Genomic DNA, 15238 nt, shown 5'->3' with positions numbered 1-15238 from the left:
TTGATACTCATGTCATCCAAAAGAAAGAAATATTTTAGTATCTTGAGTCCATTATCCAAGGTAATGGAGAGATTGATGATGATGTAACATATCGTATTGGTGCGGGGTGAAGGAAATGAATACTCGTATCCAGAGTCTTGTATGATACGAAGGTGCCAAGGAAACTCAAAGGCAAGTTCTATAGATTGGTGGTTAGACCAACTATGTTGTATGGGGTGAAGTGTTGGCTAGTCAAGAACTCTTACGTTCAAAAGATGAAAGTTACGGAAATAAGGAGCCCTCAATTCCTTCCAATTAGTGAGATAAGATTAGAAATAAAGTTATCGGGGACAAGGTGAGAGTGACCTCGATAGAGGACAAGATGTGAAAAGCGAGGTTGAGATGGTTGGGGCATATGAAGAGGAGATGCAGGGATGCTCCAGTGCGGATGTGTGAGAGGTTAGTTATGGATGGCTTTAGGAGAAGTAGAGGTAGGCCGAAGAAGTATTGGGGAGAGATGATAAGATAGGACATGGCAGTTGCAGCTCACCGAGGACATGACCTTAGATAAAAGGTTGTGGAGACACGATTAGGGAAGAAAGTTAGTAGGTAGTAGAGCGTTATCTTCCTTATCATTTCTTACTAGTAGTCGTAGTATTTCTCTTGTAGTTTCTTGTCATTCATTTTTTGTTATTATTTACTGTTCTTGTTTTTCGCTTAGCATACTGTTTTGTTGTAGCTACTGCTTCTTTTTCCTATTTGAACTGTTTTATTTTGAGCCGAGGGTCTATCGGAAACAACCTTTCTCCCTCCCAAGGTAGAGATAAGGTCTGCATACATTCTACTCTCCCCAGACCCCACCTGTAAAATTTCACTTGGTATGTTGTTCTTATTGTTGTTAATTGTATACATGTATGGAAAAATTTATCCAAATTGTGTTGACTATATTTACAAAATCTCGTCTTTTATTAATTCATGATGTTGTGTATTACATACATGTTAACTTTGTCGTGCTTGCAAAAAATATTTGTCTTATAATACCTGTCATTTTAAAGTTCAACATAAAATCAAATTTTTTCCCATTTTATCCTTAATAGTAATTGTCTTGAAGATTACAAACACTTCTATCCTAATTAATATTTTCTTAAGGGCGTCGTAGACATGAAAATTTTATCGGATTTAAAATAGAACTCTAAAAGAAGAGTCCAATTCATCTTCAAACTCTAAGGTCCTTTCGGGTTTCTTGGAGGGTACTCTACCCTAAACCTTAGCTCACATCTATATAAAGGTACACATATTTCCTTTAAAAAAATCTGGAATATCCGATAAACTCATCGGTATTCACAAGAGATCAAGACATCAAATACTGCTTTTATCATAATGTCTGACATTCTTGGAGAACAAATACACCACAAGAAGGTCATCCTACATTCGAGAAATATTCTACTAATGACCGTCCAATTATGGAGATAATTCGGGAGTGAAGAATCAAGGGAATGAATATAATTGCCGTATTGTTTGTATCGTTTCTTCATATTTTGTTTGTGGTTGCAGTTTATTTTCCGCATATCCAAACTTGTTGCAAACAAATTGGCACGCCCAGTGGGACCAAATCTGTCTTTTCATCTCCTCTCCGACAAATCAAATTCGCGGTGAAAGATGGAAGCCTCATTTTTATGGATACTTCAAGTCTCGTCTTTGAGTTATAGCAAGACTACATCCTGACAAAACTTCAAGTAGGGGCATTTGTAGACATGAAAATTTTATCGGATTTAAAATAGGATTCTATAAGAAGAGCTCAATACATCTTCAAACTCTAAGGTCCGTTAGGGTTTTTGGAAGCTTATCTACCCTAAACCTTAGCTCATGTCTATATAAAGGGACACATATTCTCTTGGGAAGACATCTCGAAAATCCCATGAATTCCTGGGATATTCACGAAGCGATCAAGGCTAATCATGCCTTCCTAAAACCGTTGTTCAACGTTCTTGGCCATCAAATACATCACAAGGAGGGTCAAATCATCCTATGTTCAAGAAATGTACTACTAACAGCCCTCGAATCACAGATATAACTAGGAGAGAAGAATCAAGGAATAAACAGAATTGTACCCCAATGTTTCTATCGAAAAAAAATAATTCTTGTTTCTTCATATTTTGTTGCGGTTGCAGTTTATTTTCCGCATATCAAAATTTGGTCCGAACAAGCGAATTAGAGAAACACAAGAGATAATTTGAGATGGATGGAGTATTAATAATGAAAATTTCTGTTATAAAAAAAATGATAATTTCCCAACAAAAAAAAAAAATCAGCAATTTCTGAAAAAAAAAAAAAAAAAAGCCAATCTGTTTTTCCATTTTCCAAGTTTTGAGTGTTTGTTCTAAAGGCAGCACTTCTTGCCTGTGGCCAGCATTTTTTTCTTTTTTCTTTTTGTTAGGAATTTTCACTCTTTATCAAATTTTCAAGAATCATAACCAACGACCAATCTCATCAGATATTGAATGGCGGGAGCTGCCTTACTGCCAATATCGCCATCTCCCTTCAAATTATCCTCAATTGCATGTTCTCTTTCTCCAAGATTTCACTCATTATCTCTCTCTTTGCTTCACCAAAGAAACCCCATACTCACCATTTGCTATGCCAAGGTAGCATTTCTTTTTTCCTTTTCTTTTCCAATTAATTAACTGTGTCTTGGGGTTGTGGATGGACTCTCTACTCATTTGCTTTATTTGGGTGCCTTTAATTTTGTTAGAGTTCGTTCAATGTTAGAGATACTTTTTCGCGATTTTCACCCCCAACTATCGGTCGTACCCTTGTCCTACCCGAACTATCCCCATCTATGTATCAAAATGCACATGGTGATAGTTTAGGTAGGAAATATCGAGGTGTGTTTTAATAGATACCTAAACTCGAGCTATATTTTAATACATAGATGATGATAGTTCAAGTAGGAAAAAGAAACTATTGATAGTTGGAGTATGAAACTCGCGTAGTTTAGATAGGAAAAAGGGACAACTGATAGTTAGAGTGTGAAACTCGCGAAAATGTGATAGTTCAGGTAGGAAATTGATAGTTGCGGTATGAAACTCGGGAAAAAGCAATAGTTCAAATGTGTTTTTGACCATTAAATCTTTTTATTTTTAACTTCTTGTTCTAACCCTTTTATGGTTTCTGTTTTTCTTGGTGTTTAGTTTGATGGGTCGATTGGAGAAGCAGCAGAAAGGATGTACAGAATGAATTTTGAAGATGATGAGTTGGTGGAGGAAGATGATGAAGAAGAGAGTGATGAGGAAGAGGAGTCTGAGAGCAGTATTGATTTGCTAATTAGGTTTGTGCAAAATATGTTCAAGAAGGTTTCCAAGCGTGCTAGGAAAGCTACTCGTTCTATACTGCCAGACGTCATTTCTCCACAACTTGTAAATCTTCAAAGTCTCTTCTTTATCTATTTGTAGTATACTCATAGTTCTGAATAATTGAGCATATAAATAGCACTGGTGGATCCACGATTTTATGTTAGAGGGTGTTGAGTCCTACATAATCTTTTGTGACAACGATTCTGCATTTCAACTATATAGATTAGAGTTCGAGTTTATGCCCCTAACATATACTCCCTTTGTCCCGGTTGATGTGAGTTGTATTTGCATGGGCACAGAATTTAAGAGAAAAGAAAGACTTTTGAAAGTTGTGGTCTAAAACAAACTATAGAAACTTTTCTGGCTAGAAATTATCTTACTAAGGGTAAAATGGGAAGTTTAAAGTTAAATTGTTACTGAATATAGAAAGATGTCATTTTTTCGAACTGACTAAAAAGAAAAGAGTGTCACATAAATTGGGACGGAGGGAGTAGGATATTTCATATGAGAATTGCATTCTAAATGACTTTGTTGCGGAATCGGTGTCCTTTCTAAAGCACGAGTATAATGCTATATGCTATAGTGCTGCTTATTCTACTGGACTTAGAACTATATTTCTTGGATTGGGAGGTGACTAAGTAATTGACTGTGTTAGGATGCTAAAAAACTTGGCATCATTTTTTGTTTATTTATTGGTATATGTATGGCGGCCATTAGTTCCGATTGAATGAGAAACTTTCTTTTCTTTGTGTGTGGAGGGATGTAACAGGCAATGGTGTCAATTCTCAAGTAGCTCGTTCTTTTGACTTCTGTTTCTCAACTGTAGGTGCATCTCTGTTTCAGTTCCACAGACCACCCGATCCCCTTCACATGGCTTTCTTCACCTTTTACACAAATTGGCCATCTGCGGTTGTGGCCACATAAACAACTAGCCAGTAGCCAGTCTATCCTCATCTCAAGCCTTCTTAGCAGAACCTGGTGCTCTGTCGTGTGCTCAAAGTAAATTAGCTGCATACTCTCATGCTTCCAAGCGCCTTAAGCATAGTCTCTACAAAGTCATCATCTTAGTCTTGTACTAAAAAACAATTGCATCCATCTTGGACTATGGAAATGACAACCTCATGGTAGAGCTCGTCTTCAGTGGGGGGTTTGCGCTCATTTTGTGCTTGAGGCTTTGACCGTGACTATTTAGAATACTCTTGGCTAGCAACTCATAAGTTGTGTATGTGCATCTGTAAGGCCACTGGTCACCTCTTGATACTGAACATTGCTCGAGTAGGGGTATTCCAATTCTTGAATTTGTGCAATTGCCTTGGGCCTTGTGCTTGTGTCAACAGAACCAACTTATGCATCACCATAGCAGGTCATTTTTAAGTCCTTGACTTGCTTCTGGTGCACATGTCATATACTGTCCGCACTTAGCATGTAGCATTACAAAACATTTTCACACAATATAATGGTGCTCCTCAACTACAGTTCTAAGCCAGTTGATCCTTCTCTCAAGATTGAACCCTGGCCAAGCTCACAAATTAACACATGAGAATCATAAGAGTGTTGCCTCAAGTGTTTAAAACATGGAAGAGCTTTTTACTCACAAAATTTAGCCTGCAAAACACATACTAACGCCCAATTTTAGTACCAATATTGTGCATCGCCCATAGATTTTCCTAGCTTGGTAGTGACCCTTTTATTTTGAAAGGTAATGATAAAATTCATTATAAGTCAGTACCAAAAAGGTACAAGAAAAGTACAACCTAGCTCATTAGTGACCTTAACCACTCCTTCAAGTAGGCTAGACAAAGTTTTGAGGAAGCCACTCGAGATTGCTCACTTTGTGCAGCTTGCTGGTGGCATTCACAGAGAAGATTAGTAGGCGGTCATAATTATGTCTCCTCTTATATGTCATAGAATAAATAACCTAACATGATTGAGTTGACATGCTTTTGCCACTATGTCATATTGGACCCTATCTCCCTACAGACTTCAAATCAGACAGCTCAGTTCCTATGGACTCATTTCAACATCCCCTTTCCCCTGTCAAGTTTCAATTCATTTTCATACTTGTGGACAGTGTCATTGCCCTTCAAAAGTTACGTATGATTACAACAGCGACGAGACTTATGGCAAGTCAAACTTGTATTAACTAAATTGGAAACAATGCCAATTAAGTGTGTGCAGTCTTGCACCTTAACATCTTTCAAGCTTCATCTCTAGATTTCATTCCCCTTGAATTCAACGCGGTGACTGGTACTCTTGCTACACTCCATGTAAGTATCACAGAAGTTACTAATCTATCTCTTTTAACCGAAAAGTCACTCAACTTTGCTTAAATATCGTAGAAAATGTTTCCTCCTGGTGACTTTCCGTAATATTTAGGTAAGGTTGATTGACTTTTTTGTTACTAAAAATAATTTAGTGGCTTTCATGATACTTAGGTAAAATTGAGTGACCTTTTTTATTGCAAAAAATAGTTTAGGGAATTTGGTGCAATTAGAAGTGAAAGTTGAGTGATCATTCATGAAATTAACCCCCGTCGGGATCACCCTTGGTATAATAGGTAGTAAGGCCTTCTCTGACATTATGGACGGTTGAGAGATAACTGTTTATTAGGTATTCTGGGGCACTACTGTGGTCTTCTTCCTTTGGTGAAAAGCAGCATATCTTGAGGCATTCACTAGCAGCTCTTGAATGAGGACTTGAGAAAAATCATAACTCAACATGCTCTTTGTGGATTTTGGTGTGTTTGGTATGATAGAAATTCTAAAAATTTGTTCAAAGTATAAGTCATTCCTGGTGTTTGGTTTCCAGAAATATTCTCCAGAAAAAAATTTCACCAAAAGAGAAAAAATGACTTCCCTCACTTATGGGTGGTAGTCGATTTCATTGACAAGTATCATAACTCTTAACTCCATATCACAACTTTAAACAACATTAGACATTACTATCATTCTTCATTACTCAAAATTTTCTCCAAAACACTATCCACTTTGCTAATATTATTATATATCTTTCATAAAATAAATTTCCTTTTTTTTCACCCTTCAACCAAACATCTAGAAACATTTTGTAGAAAAGTATTTTCTAGAAAATAAGTCATTTTTTTGAAAACATTTTCCTGAATGACTTCTGTCATACCGAACACACCCTTTATCCAAAAGGAATGGGCTTCTGTTTGTTATATTAAAGATGCGTGTAGCAAATTCTTTTAAGACTAGTACTCAGGGTATTGCATCATCTGTGAATTAGTTAAAGGGTTTTGGGCGCAGCAACTCACTTTTTATGTTTTCTCACTTGAAGCTTTGCATGAACAACAATCTCACGTGAATATTATTTGGTTTCCCAACTAAGATGCATTCTTTAACCACCTGCTTAAAAGGGAAAATATTGTTTAACCAAATTCAATTACTTGTCCAGTTGCACTGTAGTAGTTCTCACATCTCCTGATGTGCTGGCATGATGCTTCTTCTTACTTTTCTGAGTTAAGTTTATTTTTGTTTTCATGTCAACATAAGTCCATCCACCTTCATAAACTTCAAATCAGTTCACACCAGCTATAATACCATGTTTCTTTTCTTTTAAAACCATCTTTGGATTAGCAGTGTTTTGCTTAGTTTCGAACTTCTAGTGGATTTTTTTTTTTTTTTTGATAAAGGAACTTCTAGTTGATTATTTACATAAGTTATGTTCAGAATCCTCTCTTCCATCTCTTCTCATTGTTGGAGGAATGCAGGTCTCTTTTGCAGTTGATGGCGTTCTAATTTTGGCTTCACTCTCCATCTTGAAGGCATTTCTTGAGGTATAATCCTCCGCCGTGTCATTTTCTAAATGTTTTACCTGAATGGACCTTAGACACACACACACTCTCCCTCTCTGTAATGGCTTGTTGCTTGTTTTATGGGTTTGCCCGGTTAACCAAATCTGTTTTAAAGCTTCTTTTGTGGATGCAAGCTGCCTTTAATCCACTAATTAAAGGAAACAGATATGCAATTCTAAGAATGGGATATAGAAGAGGTCATTATAATTTGTCAAACATAAACCTTATAAATTAAAAGTGTAAATCTAGGTCTTTTGTTTTGTGTTTTCCAATTTCCAGAGTCATGGAAAGTCCTTTGCATCTAGAATGTGTACTAAATATAATTAATGTATATACAAGCTATGATACTCTTTGCTGCCCTATTTGTTTGTCATTTTTCATTTGTCGATGGTCAATTGGACCAACTTCACAACTAGATTGGATTTATTTTGTAAATTTAATATACATGTTCAAAAATTGTGCGAAGAGTACTGCTCTTCCATCACGATTTGTATGATACTATTTCCAATCTGGGACTTCCCAAATATTTGATGCCATCCCATTTATATACAATCTTGAGACTTTTCAAGAATTCAAATTTGTTAAGCTATTCCGACTTTTTTACTTTGATATTTTCTTTATCAAACTTTCAACCTCTGCATTATTATTTTCTGCTCCACCACTTATACAACATCTAAGTCAAACTTAACGTCTTCTATTTCTGTAACGGTGGCGTTCGGGTTCCACCGAGTACCTATCACCTCCCACCAGCATAGGTACGAGTAACTCTGCCCACCAAGGATTTGGCAAACGGAAGAAATAAAATTTAACTTCTTAAACGCCATTCCGGTCAAGTACCCTCATATAAAAAATAGAATCGAGGGAGTATAAATTAAAAAGTTCTCATCTCCAATCAGCGAGAAATAGAATAAAGAAAATGTCAGTGCAAGATAACTAAGTTGGACTAATATTTTGGACAGAGAGTATTTGTGATCTACTGTGATAACTAGTCTGTTGTTTCGGGTGTGTGTGCACATGTAAATTCTGCCACTACTTTGCACTTTGTTATATTCTATCTTTAAACATGAAAAAGCATTCTTGGTGCTGCTTTGTGTACTAACAGGGAGAAAGAAGTAGATGGGAAGATGAAAAAAAAAAAAAAAGTTAATATCTTGTCCCCAAGCATTAGGCGATAAGTAATTTACTCTTCCACTAGATAGTTACTTGTAGATTAATCAAGGTTATCTCTGGATGCAACCATGTTGTAGTTCTATTTGATGTCGACGGTTTCTGAAAAAGCACTTGTTTCATTGGTTCTGACCCAACATATGCACATTAACTAATGGCCCAAATCTTCAGCCACTTTAGAAGATTACACATCACAAGTTCTGAAGGTTTGCACTTTTATGTCTTCTATTCTAATTTAGAGCGTGATTAGCGGTTAAAAAGATCAACTTAGGCTCTTGTGTGGATGAAATATTGATCTTTAAGTGAACCCTACTACTGCCTGTTGATTATGGTTTTGTCCTTCTAGGTGGTCTGCACACTTGGTGGTGCTGTCTTTGTAGCAATTCTGTTATTACGTGTGCTCTGGTCGGCTGTTTCCTACTTTCAGTCTACTGGTTCAGATTTTAACAGCGGTGGAAGTTCCTATGGCAGAACACAACCCGTTGCATGATTAAGCCTAGTCAATATCTTTCATCTGGTTAATCTTTAACGGTATATCATTAATTCCTTAAAAACAACAAAAGTTGTTATTAGCATTAAAAATGTTCTGTAAGTAATAGTGACTTAATTTGGCTATGTAAATTTTACATGTTTGAAGATTTTGGCAGATTTTATAGGGAGTAGCTTCAATTTGGGTTTGGCACATCTTTTGAAATGACTGATGAAGCTGTAGTTTTGCTTCCTATTGAGTTGTATATCTAGAGTCGGATTTAGGATTTGAAATGTATGGGTTACTATGGCAACCTCAAATTAATATACAATGATAAATGGGTTTACGGTCAAATATTTATAGATATTTAGTGAATCTTTTATTATATACACAAGGTATGGACAAAAGCTACTGGTTCCCCTGAACCCATAAGATGTACTCTACATCCGCCTGTGTGTATATCATGATCTAGAAATGAGGCGATTTAGTTTACTTTGATATGCGAATTACATGCTTAGCTAAAATGGTCAAGCAGCATATCTATTTACCGGTTATGTCAATCTTTCTCTTCAAGAAGGAAATAGCAGCAGCAGATTTAACACTGCTTTAGCAACTTGAGTTAAAAACCTTGTCAAGAGAAACGTCAACACGGGAAATCAGGATTCAGAACCCCCTAGAGCTAAAAACAATGTTTGGTGATTTCTTTTGATCTAAGTCTTGATGGACAAAGTTATCCGGTACTTATGTTGGTTGAAAATAACAATTATCTAGTATGTTAATTGAAGTGCACACAAATTGACTTTGAACCACAAAAAATGATTTCACTTGAATATGGTTTAAACTTGGAACTCCCTAATCCGCAAGGGTGGCTCAGTTGGTTGAGCATAGGACTTTCATAATGGAGGTCTCAAGTTCGAAACCCCCTGCTGTCACCTTCTGGATCGAGCTCATCGCACTTCAATGGCCTTATTCCCGTGCTTGGAAAATCTTCTATAATGAAGAGTAATGAGCCTGGACACACGACTTATAATCTGAGCTATTTATACTCGTGGTCGCAGCACTAATAAATATTCTTTGCACTGCCCAAGGTTCATATATTCTAGTTGTGATAGTTTTGGCCAAAAAAAAAAAAAAAAAGCAGTACACATCAATGCTTTTTGGAACAACAGGCACAGATTTCAGCTTCTTGATATACCTTACTAACCATGTCAAATAGGCATTCTCACCAGTGTACATTTAGCAACTTTGCTCAGTTGCCGTGAAAGAGAATATTCTGTCTGTTACACTATAGAAAGACAGTTTTTGTGTTCATTGCACAAGGGGATAGTGATTAGGTTCTTGGTGTCCTAAAGACGTACAACAACTCTGTGCCTGATCAGAAACAAGCTATCTTTAAACAAGGAAATGTTATATATTTTGGCAGTTCCTGGAGGAAGCATGAGCCTCCTAAGAATTTATTAGCCTTTGATGCCGATTATTTACTTTATGTTGTTCTTTCAAATCCACCACCAATCTGCATATGCAACCAACCTGGTGATGTTCCCCCGGCATATTCCCTTGTACCTTGTGAACCATATGCCATACCGTTTGTCTCGTATGCTTGCTGCCCGAACTGGAAAAACCAAAGCACTACGTTATGAATTCGTCTAAGAATGAAATTTGAGGAGGAATACACTTCCCAATACAATTCTTAGTGCTTCTTACTTTTTGAAATCAGGGAATGTATTCTCCTCTTTGGCATCTTAGAATATATATTATTTTCTCTTTACAGCTTTTACTTTGGTTTTTTACACCTTAAATTTATCAGGAGCTAAATTTCAACGTCATGTTGTGGGTACCTCTTATACACACTCACTGCACTCTTGCTTATCTTCAAAGTAAGCTATAATTTGTAAAGCGAGATGCCAATAAGAGAGACATCCAAGTTTAAAACATAAGCTCAGAGAGACCTGAACAACTGCAATAGTTTATCGAAACTGTTCACCGCTACAGTTCTATGTTCAAATTGCTATAAGTATCCATAACATTAAAATCATTCATCAATAAAATTTCAGCCAAGTCTCAGAATAATCACTAATTATATCTCAAGGAGCTACTGCCAAGCCAGACTAAGAAGTCAGAGGTGACCACTTGCTAGATGTGAGCACAAGGCCACTATGCCTCCTACTTCTCCAGACACCAAATAAGGGCATACAGTTATATCAGTAAGCTAAAAGGTAGATGAGGTTCTAGTGGAGTTAACAGTGCTTGACAAACAAGATTTTATGTGCAGTTTCCATATAAGACATGTTTAACATTGTCACGAATGCAAATTACCAGTTGGTCAACATGCACAACCAAGAAATGAATTCAACTGGAAAGATTTTTTCATACTACACTTACGTCTTTAGTAGGGATTCCTTCGATGCTTGGGGATCTTGTATTAACTGCTTCGAGCTTCATTGATAGGAACTGAGGTTTCAAGAAAAAAAGTTAGTATAGAAGTCTCAACTAGAACACTGCAACAAGATAGGTGGAAAGCATACCTCAACTTGGCGTTGTAATGATTGGACATAATTGATTATCTCATCAAGGACGAGAGCTTTTCCAATAACCTGTAACCAAACAACATCAAACTGATTTTCCCATTGCATTCAGACGTAAATGTTACATATAATGGAATCGAATTCACATTTTGATGTTAATCTATGTGAAGAGAACTAAGGTCTGAAATCTCCACCATCCTAGGACCAGTGATGGGGCTAGAATGCACGTAGCTTTGGAGACATTAGGTTCATTCCTCTATATATATATATATATATATATATATATATATATATATATATATTATTTTATTTTTAATTCATTCCTCTATATGTTCCTGAAGGAATTAGATGTTAAAATAGCACCCTCAAGCACCAATGATGTAGCTGGAATGCAGGTAATTTAGAGACATTAAGTCCATTACACTATATGTTCCTGACCAATGGAACAATGCATGTAGAGTTAGAGTTTTCTTTAAACACCAACAAATGCAGGAGAGCAATCTGCTGGCAAGAAGGATGATACGGTTCTGAGGTCAATTAGGCGACCAGGTAAAGACCTTCGGCATGGAACAATATGATGAAACCTACATGATGTTGCTTAAACAAGTAGTTCAAACAGATAGCCTTTTGCGTCCACTTAACTCAATTTTCAACAAATTAAAGAGCTGATCATACTTCATAGTGACAAGTTCCAAGGCTTTGCTTGCAGGGGAACTCTCTATGAAATTTTCTAACTACTATCTTATTTATCAAAGTTGATGTCACTGGTCCCAAAAGACACATCCAATAAAGTTGGAAAGATACAGAGCATGACCCTTGCACAAGGATGGCGGACACAAATTGAAGTTGATGTCACTGAGACATCAACTGAGGAGCCCAACATCGACCTAATTTGAACTTTAGTGCAATTTTCCAGTGAAACTCAATCCTATCATCTCAACCAAAAAATAGGGACAACTCTGTAGTGCGGTCCAAAACCACCAGAAGGTGTATCAATCATGGAGGTATTAGAAATTCAATGTTTTTTATTATTCATTCTCGGATTCATCTAACAACTAACAAAAGAACAAATGGAAAAGCAGTTGATCAGAATGAGGTTGCTTCAGATTTTTCAACAGTAGAAAGATATAGAAAAAATAGTATACCTTGTTACAGCCAGGAACTAAGTCTTGTAGGATTTTCATCCTCTCACTGATCTTTTCTCTCCTGGCCTGCAAACCAAATAGTCCAATCAGCCAATTCCTTATTGCTCATATACAACCATCACCTAATACCTAATTTTGGCTTTTCCACAGAATCCCATATTGCATTTGGAAGACTTATTTTTGAGTTAAGGAGTAAAGGTGATGAGTAGATGAAAATAATTAGAAAGTATTACTCTTTCTGCTAGGCTGTGACTATCGGTAGCTTGACCTCTCCTTGCTCGCACATGAATGTAATCCTTAGATGGCTCAGCTGTCTTTCCAGGTTGATCTGCAGATTTTCCTGAATTCCCTTCCCCATCACCTCCTGATTCCCGATTCTCATTTGATCCCGTGGCCTTCAGCCGCTTACTATCAGATTCACTCTGCTCGAGTCATCAGAAAATATTAACAGTTGTAAGAATAATAAAGATGACAAGATTTAGATACCAACATCACCCCAGAATTCTTATCCAGAATCTGATGATCCCATAACAAAGAGGAATCAGATAGAATGATCAACATAAATCAATTGCAAACAAGGTCCGCTCTAACTAATACAAGCCGAAACAATAATGCACCATAAAACAGGAAAGATCAATAATAAATGTTGATTTCTCAAATGATCACTCAACTAATAGTTATTATCTCAGGAAGTCACTTTTTTTGTTGAAGGAGATTGGAATCAAGAAGAAAAATGACTTTATGAGATAATAACTATTAGCTGAGTGACCACCTTAAATATCAACCCCTACTATTCAGTCTTCATCTGCTTTTTGCACATAGCAGATCAATCAGCTAAATAAATAATAGAAGCTCCGATAGATAGACTGCATAGCCAATTGGATAGTAAATGTACTTACCAGAATTATCTTTAAAATGAATCAATTACCTCAATCCCAAATTAGTTAGGATTGACTGTACAAATCTTTTCTCCATTCCGCTCTATTCGGGTCCATGTCATTCCAATATTACAAAATTTATTGTTTAGTCAAATTAATGACCTAAAAGAAGGGAGGTTGATTTCTCATATGATCACTCAACTAATAGCTATTGGTCTGGCTGTCTCAATTTATGTGATACTATCCAGATTTCGAGACTCAAATTTTTTTATTTTGACCGTGAATTCATACATACATATCTTTAAGTTTTAAAAAAAAAAATTACATATTTAGAAAAGTAGTATAAGTCACAATAATTAACAATTTATAATATTCAAAAGGCGAATGAATAAATTGCCGTTAAAAGATATCTTGTTTGACTCTGGATATCCAAATTATATCACATAAATTGGGATAGAGAGGGTATTTCAGAAAGTCACATTTCTTGTTGATTCTTTCTGAGTAAACGTATGACAAATCAACTCAAAAGAAAGGTGAAGAAATCAAGTAACTGAAGAATGAATAAAGAGTAAATAAAAACTACTGTAGTTACCACAGGTATGCAATAAAAAAGGTTAGGTAATAATATGGATAAGAATGTACCAAGGCATTATTGCCACTAGTAGAAACTCCTTTAGCAGATTCATTGTCATCCTCGCGTCGCTTCCTATTTGTTCTGAGGTCGACAACCATCGGATCATCATTCATCGGAATATGCTCTTGATTACTGAAACCATAAGGCGGTGCAGCATTGATCGTAAACGGCCAGATCTCCGCCAAATTAAATGGCGTATTAGTTTGAAACGCTCTAGCTTCATTCATTATTGCAATGTACCCTGTTGGATCCAGAGAAATAATGCTAATACTAATGCAATGTAGTGTCAATCACATATTAATGAATGAGCGGGGAACAAGAGGAACACAGTTAAAGGGCAGTGTGTGTCTGAGCGAGATCTGTTTAGAGAGTGAGAGTGGAGGTTGTTGGGTGCGTACTGTGTACCTACACTGACCACCACCACTATTCTATTCACTGTTTGACAGAGAGAGAGAGAGTGTCTCGGGAGTTGAAATAGAAGTGACTTCGAATGAGGTTTATTATGGGAGGTACTTAATCCCCCAGTGTTTGCCAACTCACGTGTTTACTCATACCTCACTCCATTCTCTTTCATCAACCACATACCTACTGAAATCCCATAAGGGGGTCCCAAGTTGGTAAAGTGTAATGCAAGATTTTTTTCCTTATCTTGGTAGGTTGAGAGACTACTTCCGATTGACCCTCGGCACAGGCAGTGTTTTGAAAAATGTGTGTGTAAGGCGAGACGTTTTACATATGTCTTGACAGGACGTAAGTCCCAAGGCACGAGGCGTAAGCCTCATGAATATTTAATTTTTAATATTTTATAAACTAATAAAATAAACAATCAAAATTATATATAAAAAAATATTAACATAACAAAATTAATAGAAAAATGTATATATCTATTATTAACATGCTAACTGTTACACGACGCCTTCCTGAGATGATTGGAAGGGCGACGTAAGACTAAGTAATCCGACTTTTCGTGTGATCACTATTCGCCAACCTGGGGTCCCCTCTACACGCTAGACTAGATTGTCAGTGCCGTGTAGGAAAATCGTTCCGAGACAACAAATTGCAATGAGAGAATTGAAAACAGAAATTGTTTGCTTGTATTAACAGAGACTTGATTACAAGAGAGCTGGGGTGTTCGAGGGGGAGAGAACACTTTTGCAGAAGAATTGAATGCTTTTTGATTTCACCGACTATATCCCCCCTATATATACTTTAAAAAGAAAAACCTAAGTTACATGACTAGACATGACTAATAGCCCGTTTGGATTGGCTTATAA

At 36.5% G+C, this 15238-nt stretch overlaps 2 protein-coding genes across 2 annotated transcripts; one reads left to right on the top strand and one right to left on the bottom strand.

Moving 5' to 3' along the window:
- The first annotated feature begins 2379 nt into the window (after positions 1-2379).
- LOC132614516 (protein SHORT HYPOCOTYL IN WHITE LIGHT 1) lies at positions 2380-9136 on the top strand. Its single transcript, XM_060328983.1, has 4 exons — positions 2380-2624; positions 3171-3395; positions 7063-7128; positions 8660-9136. The coding sequence occupies exons 1-4, from the start codon at positions 2481-2483 to the stop codon at positions 8801-8803; spliced, it is 579 nt and encodes a 192-aa protein (XP_060184966.1). The 5' UTR covers positions 2380-2480; the 3' UTR covers positions 8804-9136.
- Positions 9137-9936: 800 nt separating this feature from the next.
- Positions 9937-14466, bottom strand: LOC132614515 (transcription factor BHLH089-like). Its single transcript, XM_060328982.1, has 6 exons — positions 13973-14466; positions 12686-12874; positions 12453-12518; positions 11308-11376; positions 11165-11233; positions 9937-10394 (listed from the first exon to the last, which is right to left on the bottom strand). Exons 1-6 carry the CDS (start codon positions 14189-14191, stop codon positions 10266-10268), a joined length of 741 nt encoding a protein of 246 aa, XP_060184965.1. The 5' UTR covers positions 14192-14466; the 3' UTR covers positions 9937-10265.
- Between the last annotated feature and the right edge of the window lie 772 nt (positions 14467-15238).

The sequence above is a fragment of the Lycium barbarum genome, chromosome 10, assembly GCF_019175385.1.
Source record: "Lycium barbarum isolate Lr01 chromosome 10, ASM1917538v2, whole genome shotgun sequence".
In the NCBI taxonomy this organism is placed as follows: Eukaryota; Viridiplantae; Streptophyta; class Magnoliopsida; order Solanales; family Solanaceae; genus Lycium; species Lycium barbarum.
Note: the sequence above shows the minus strand (reverse complement) of the source record. Positions and strands in the feature narration are given on the sequence as shown.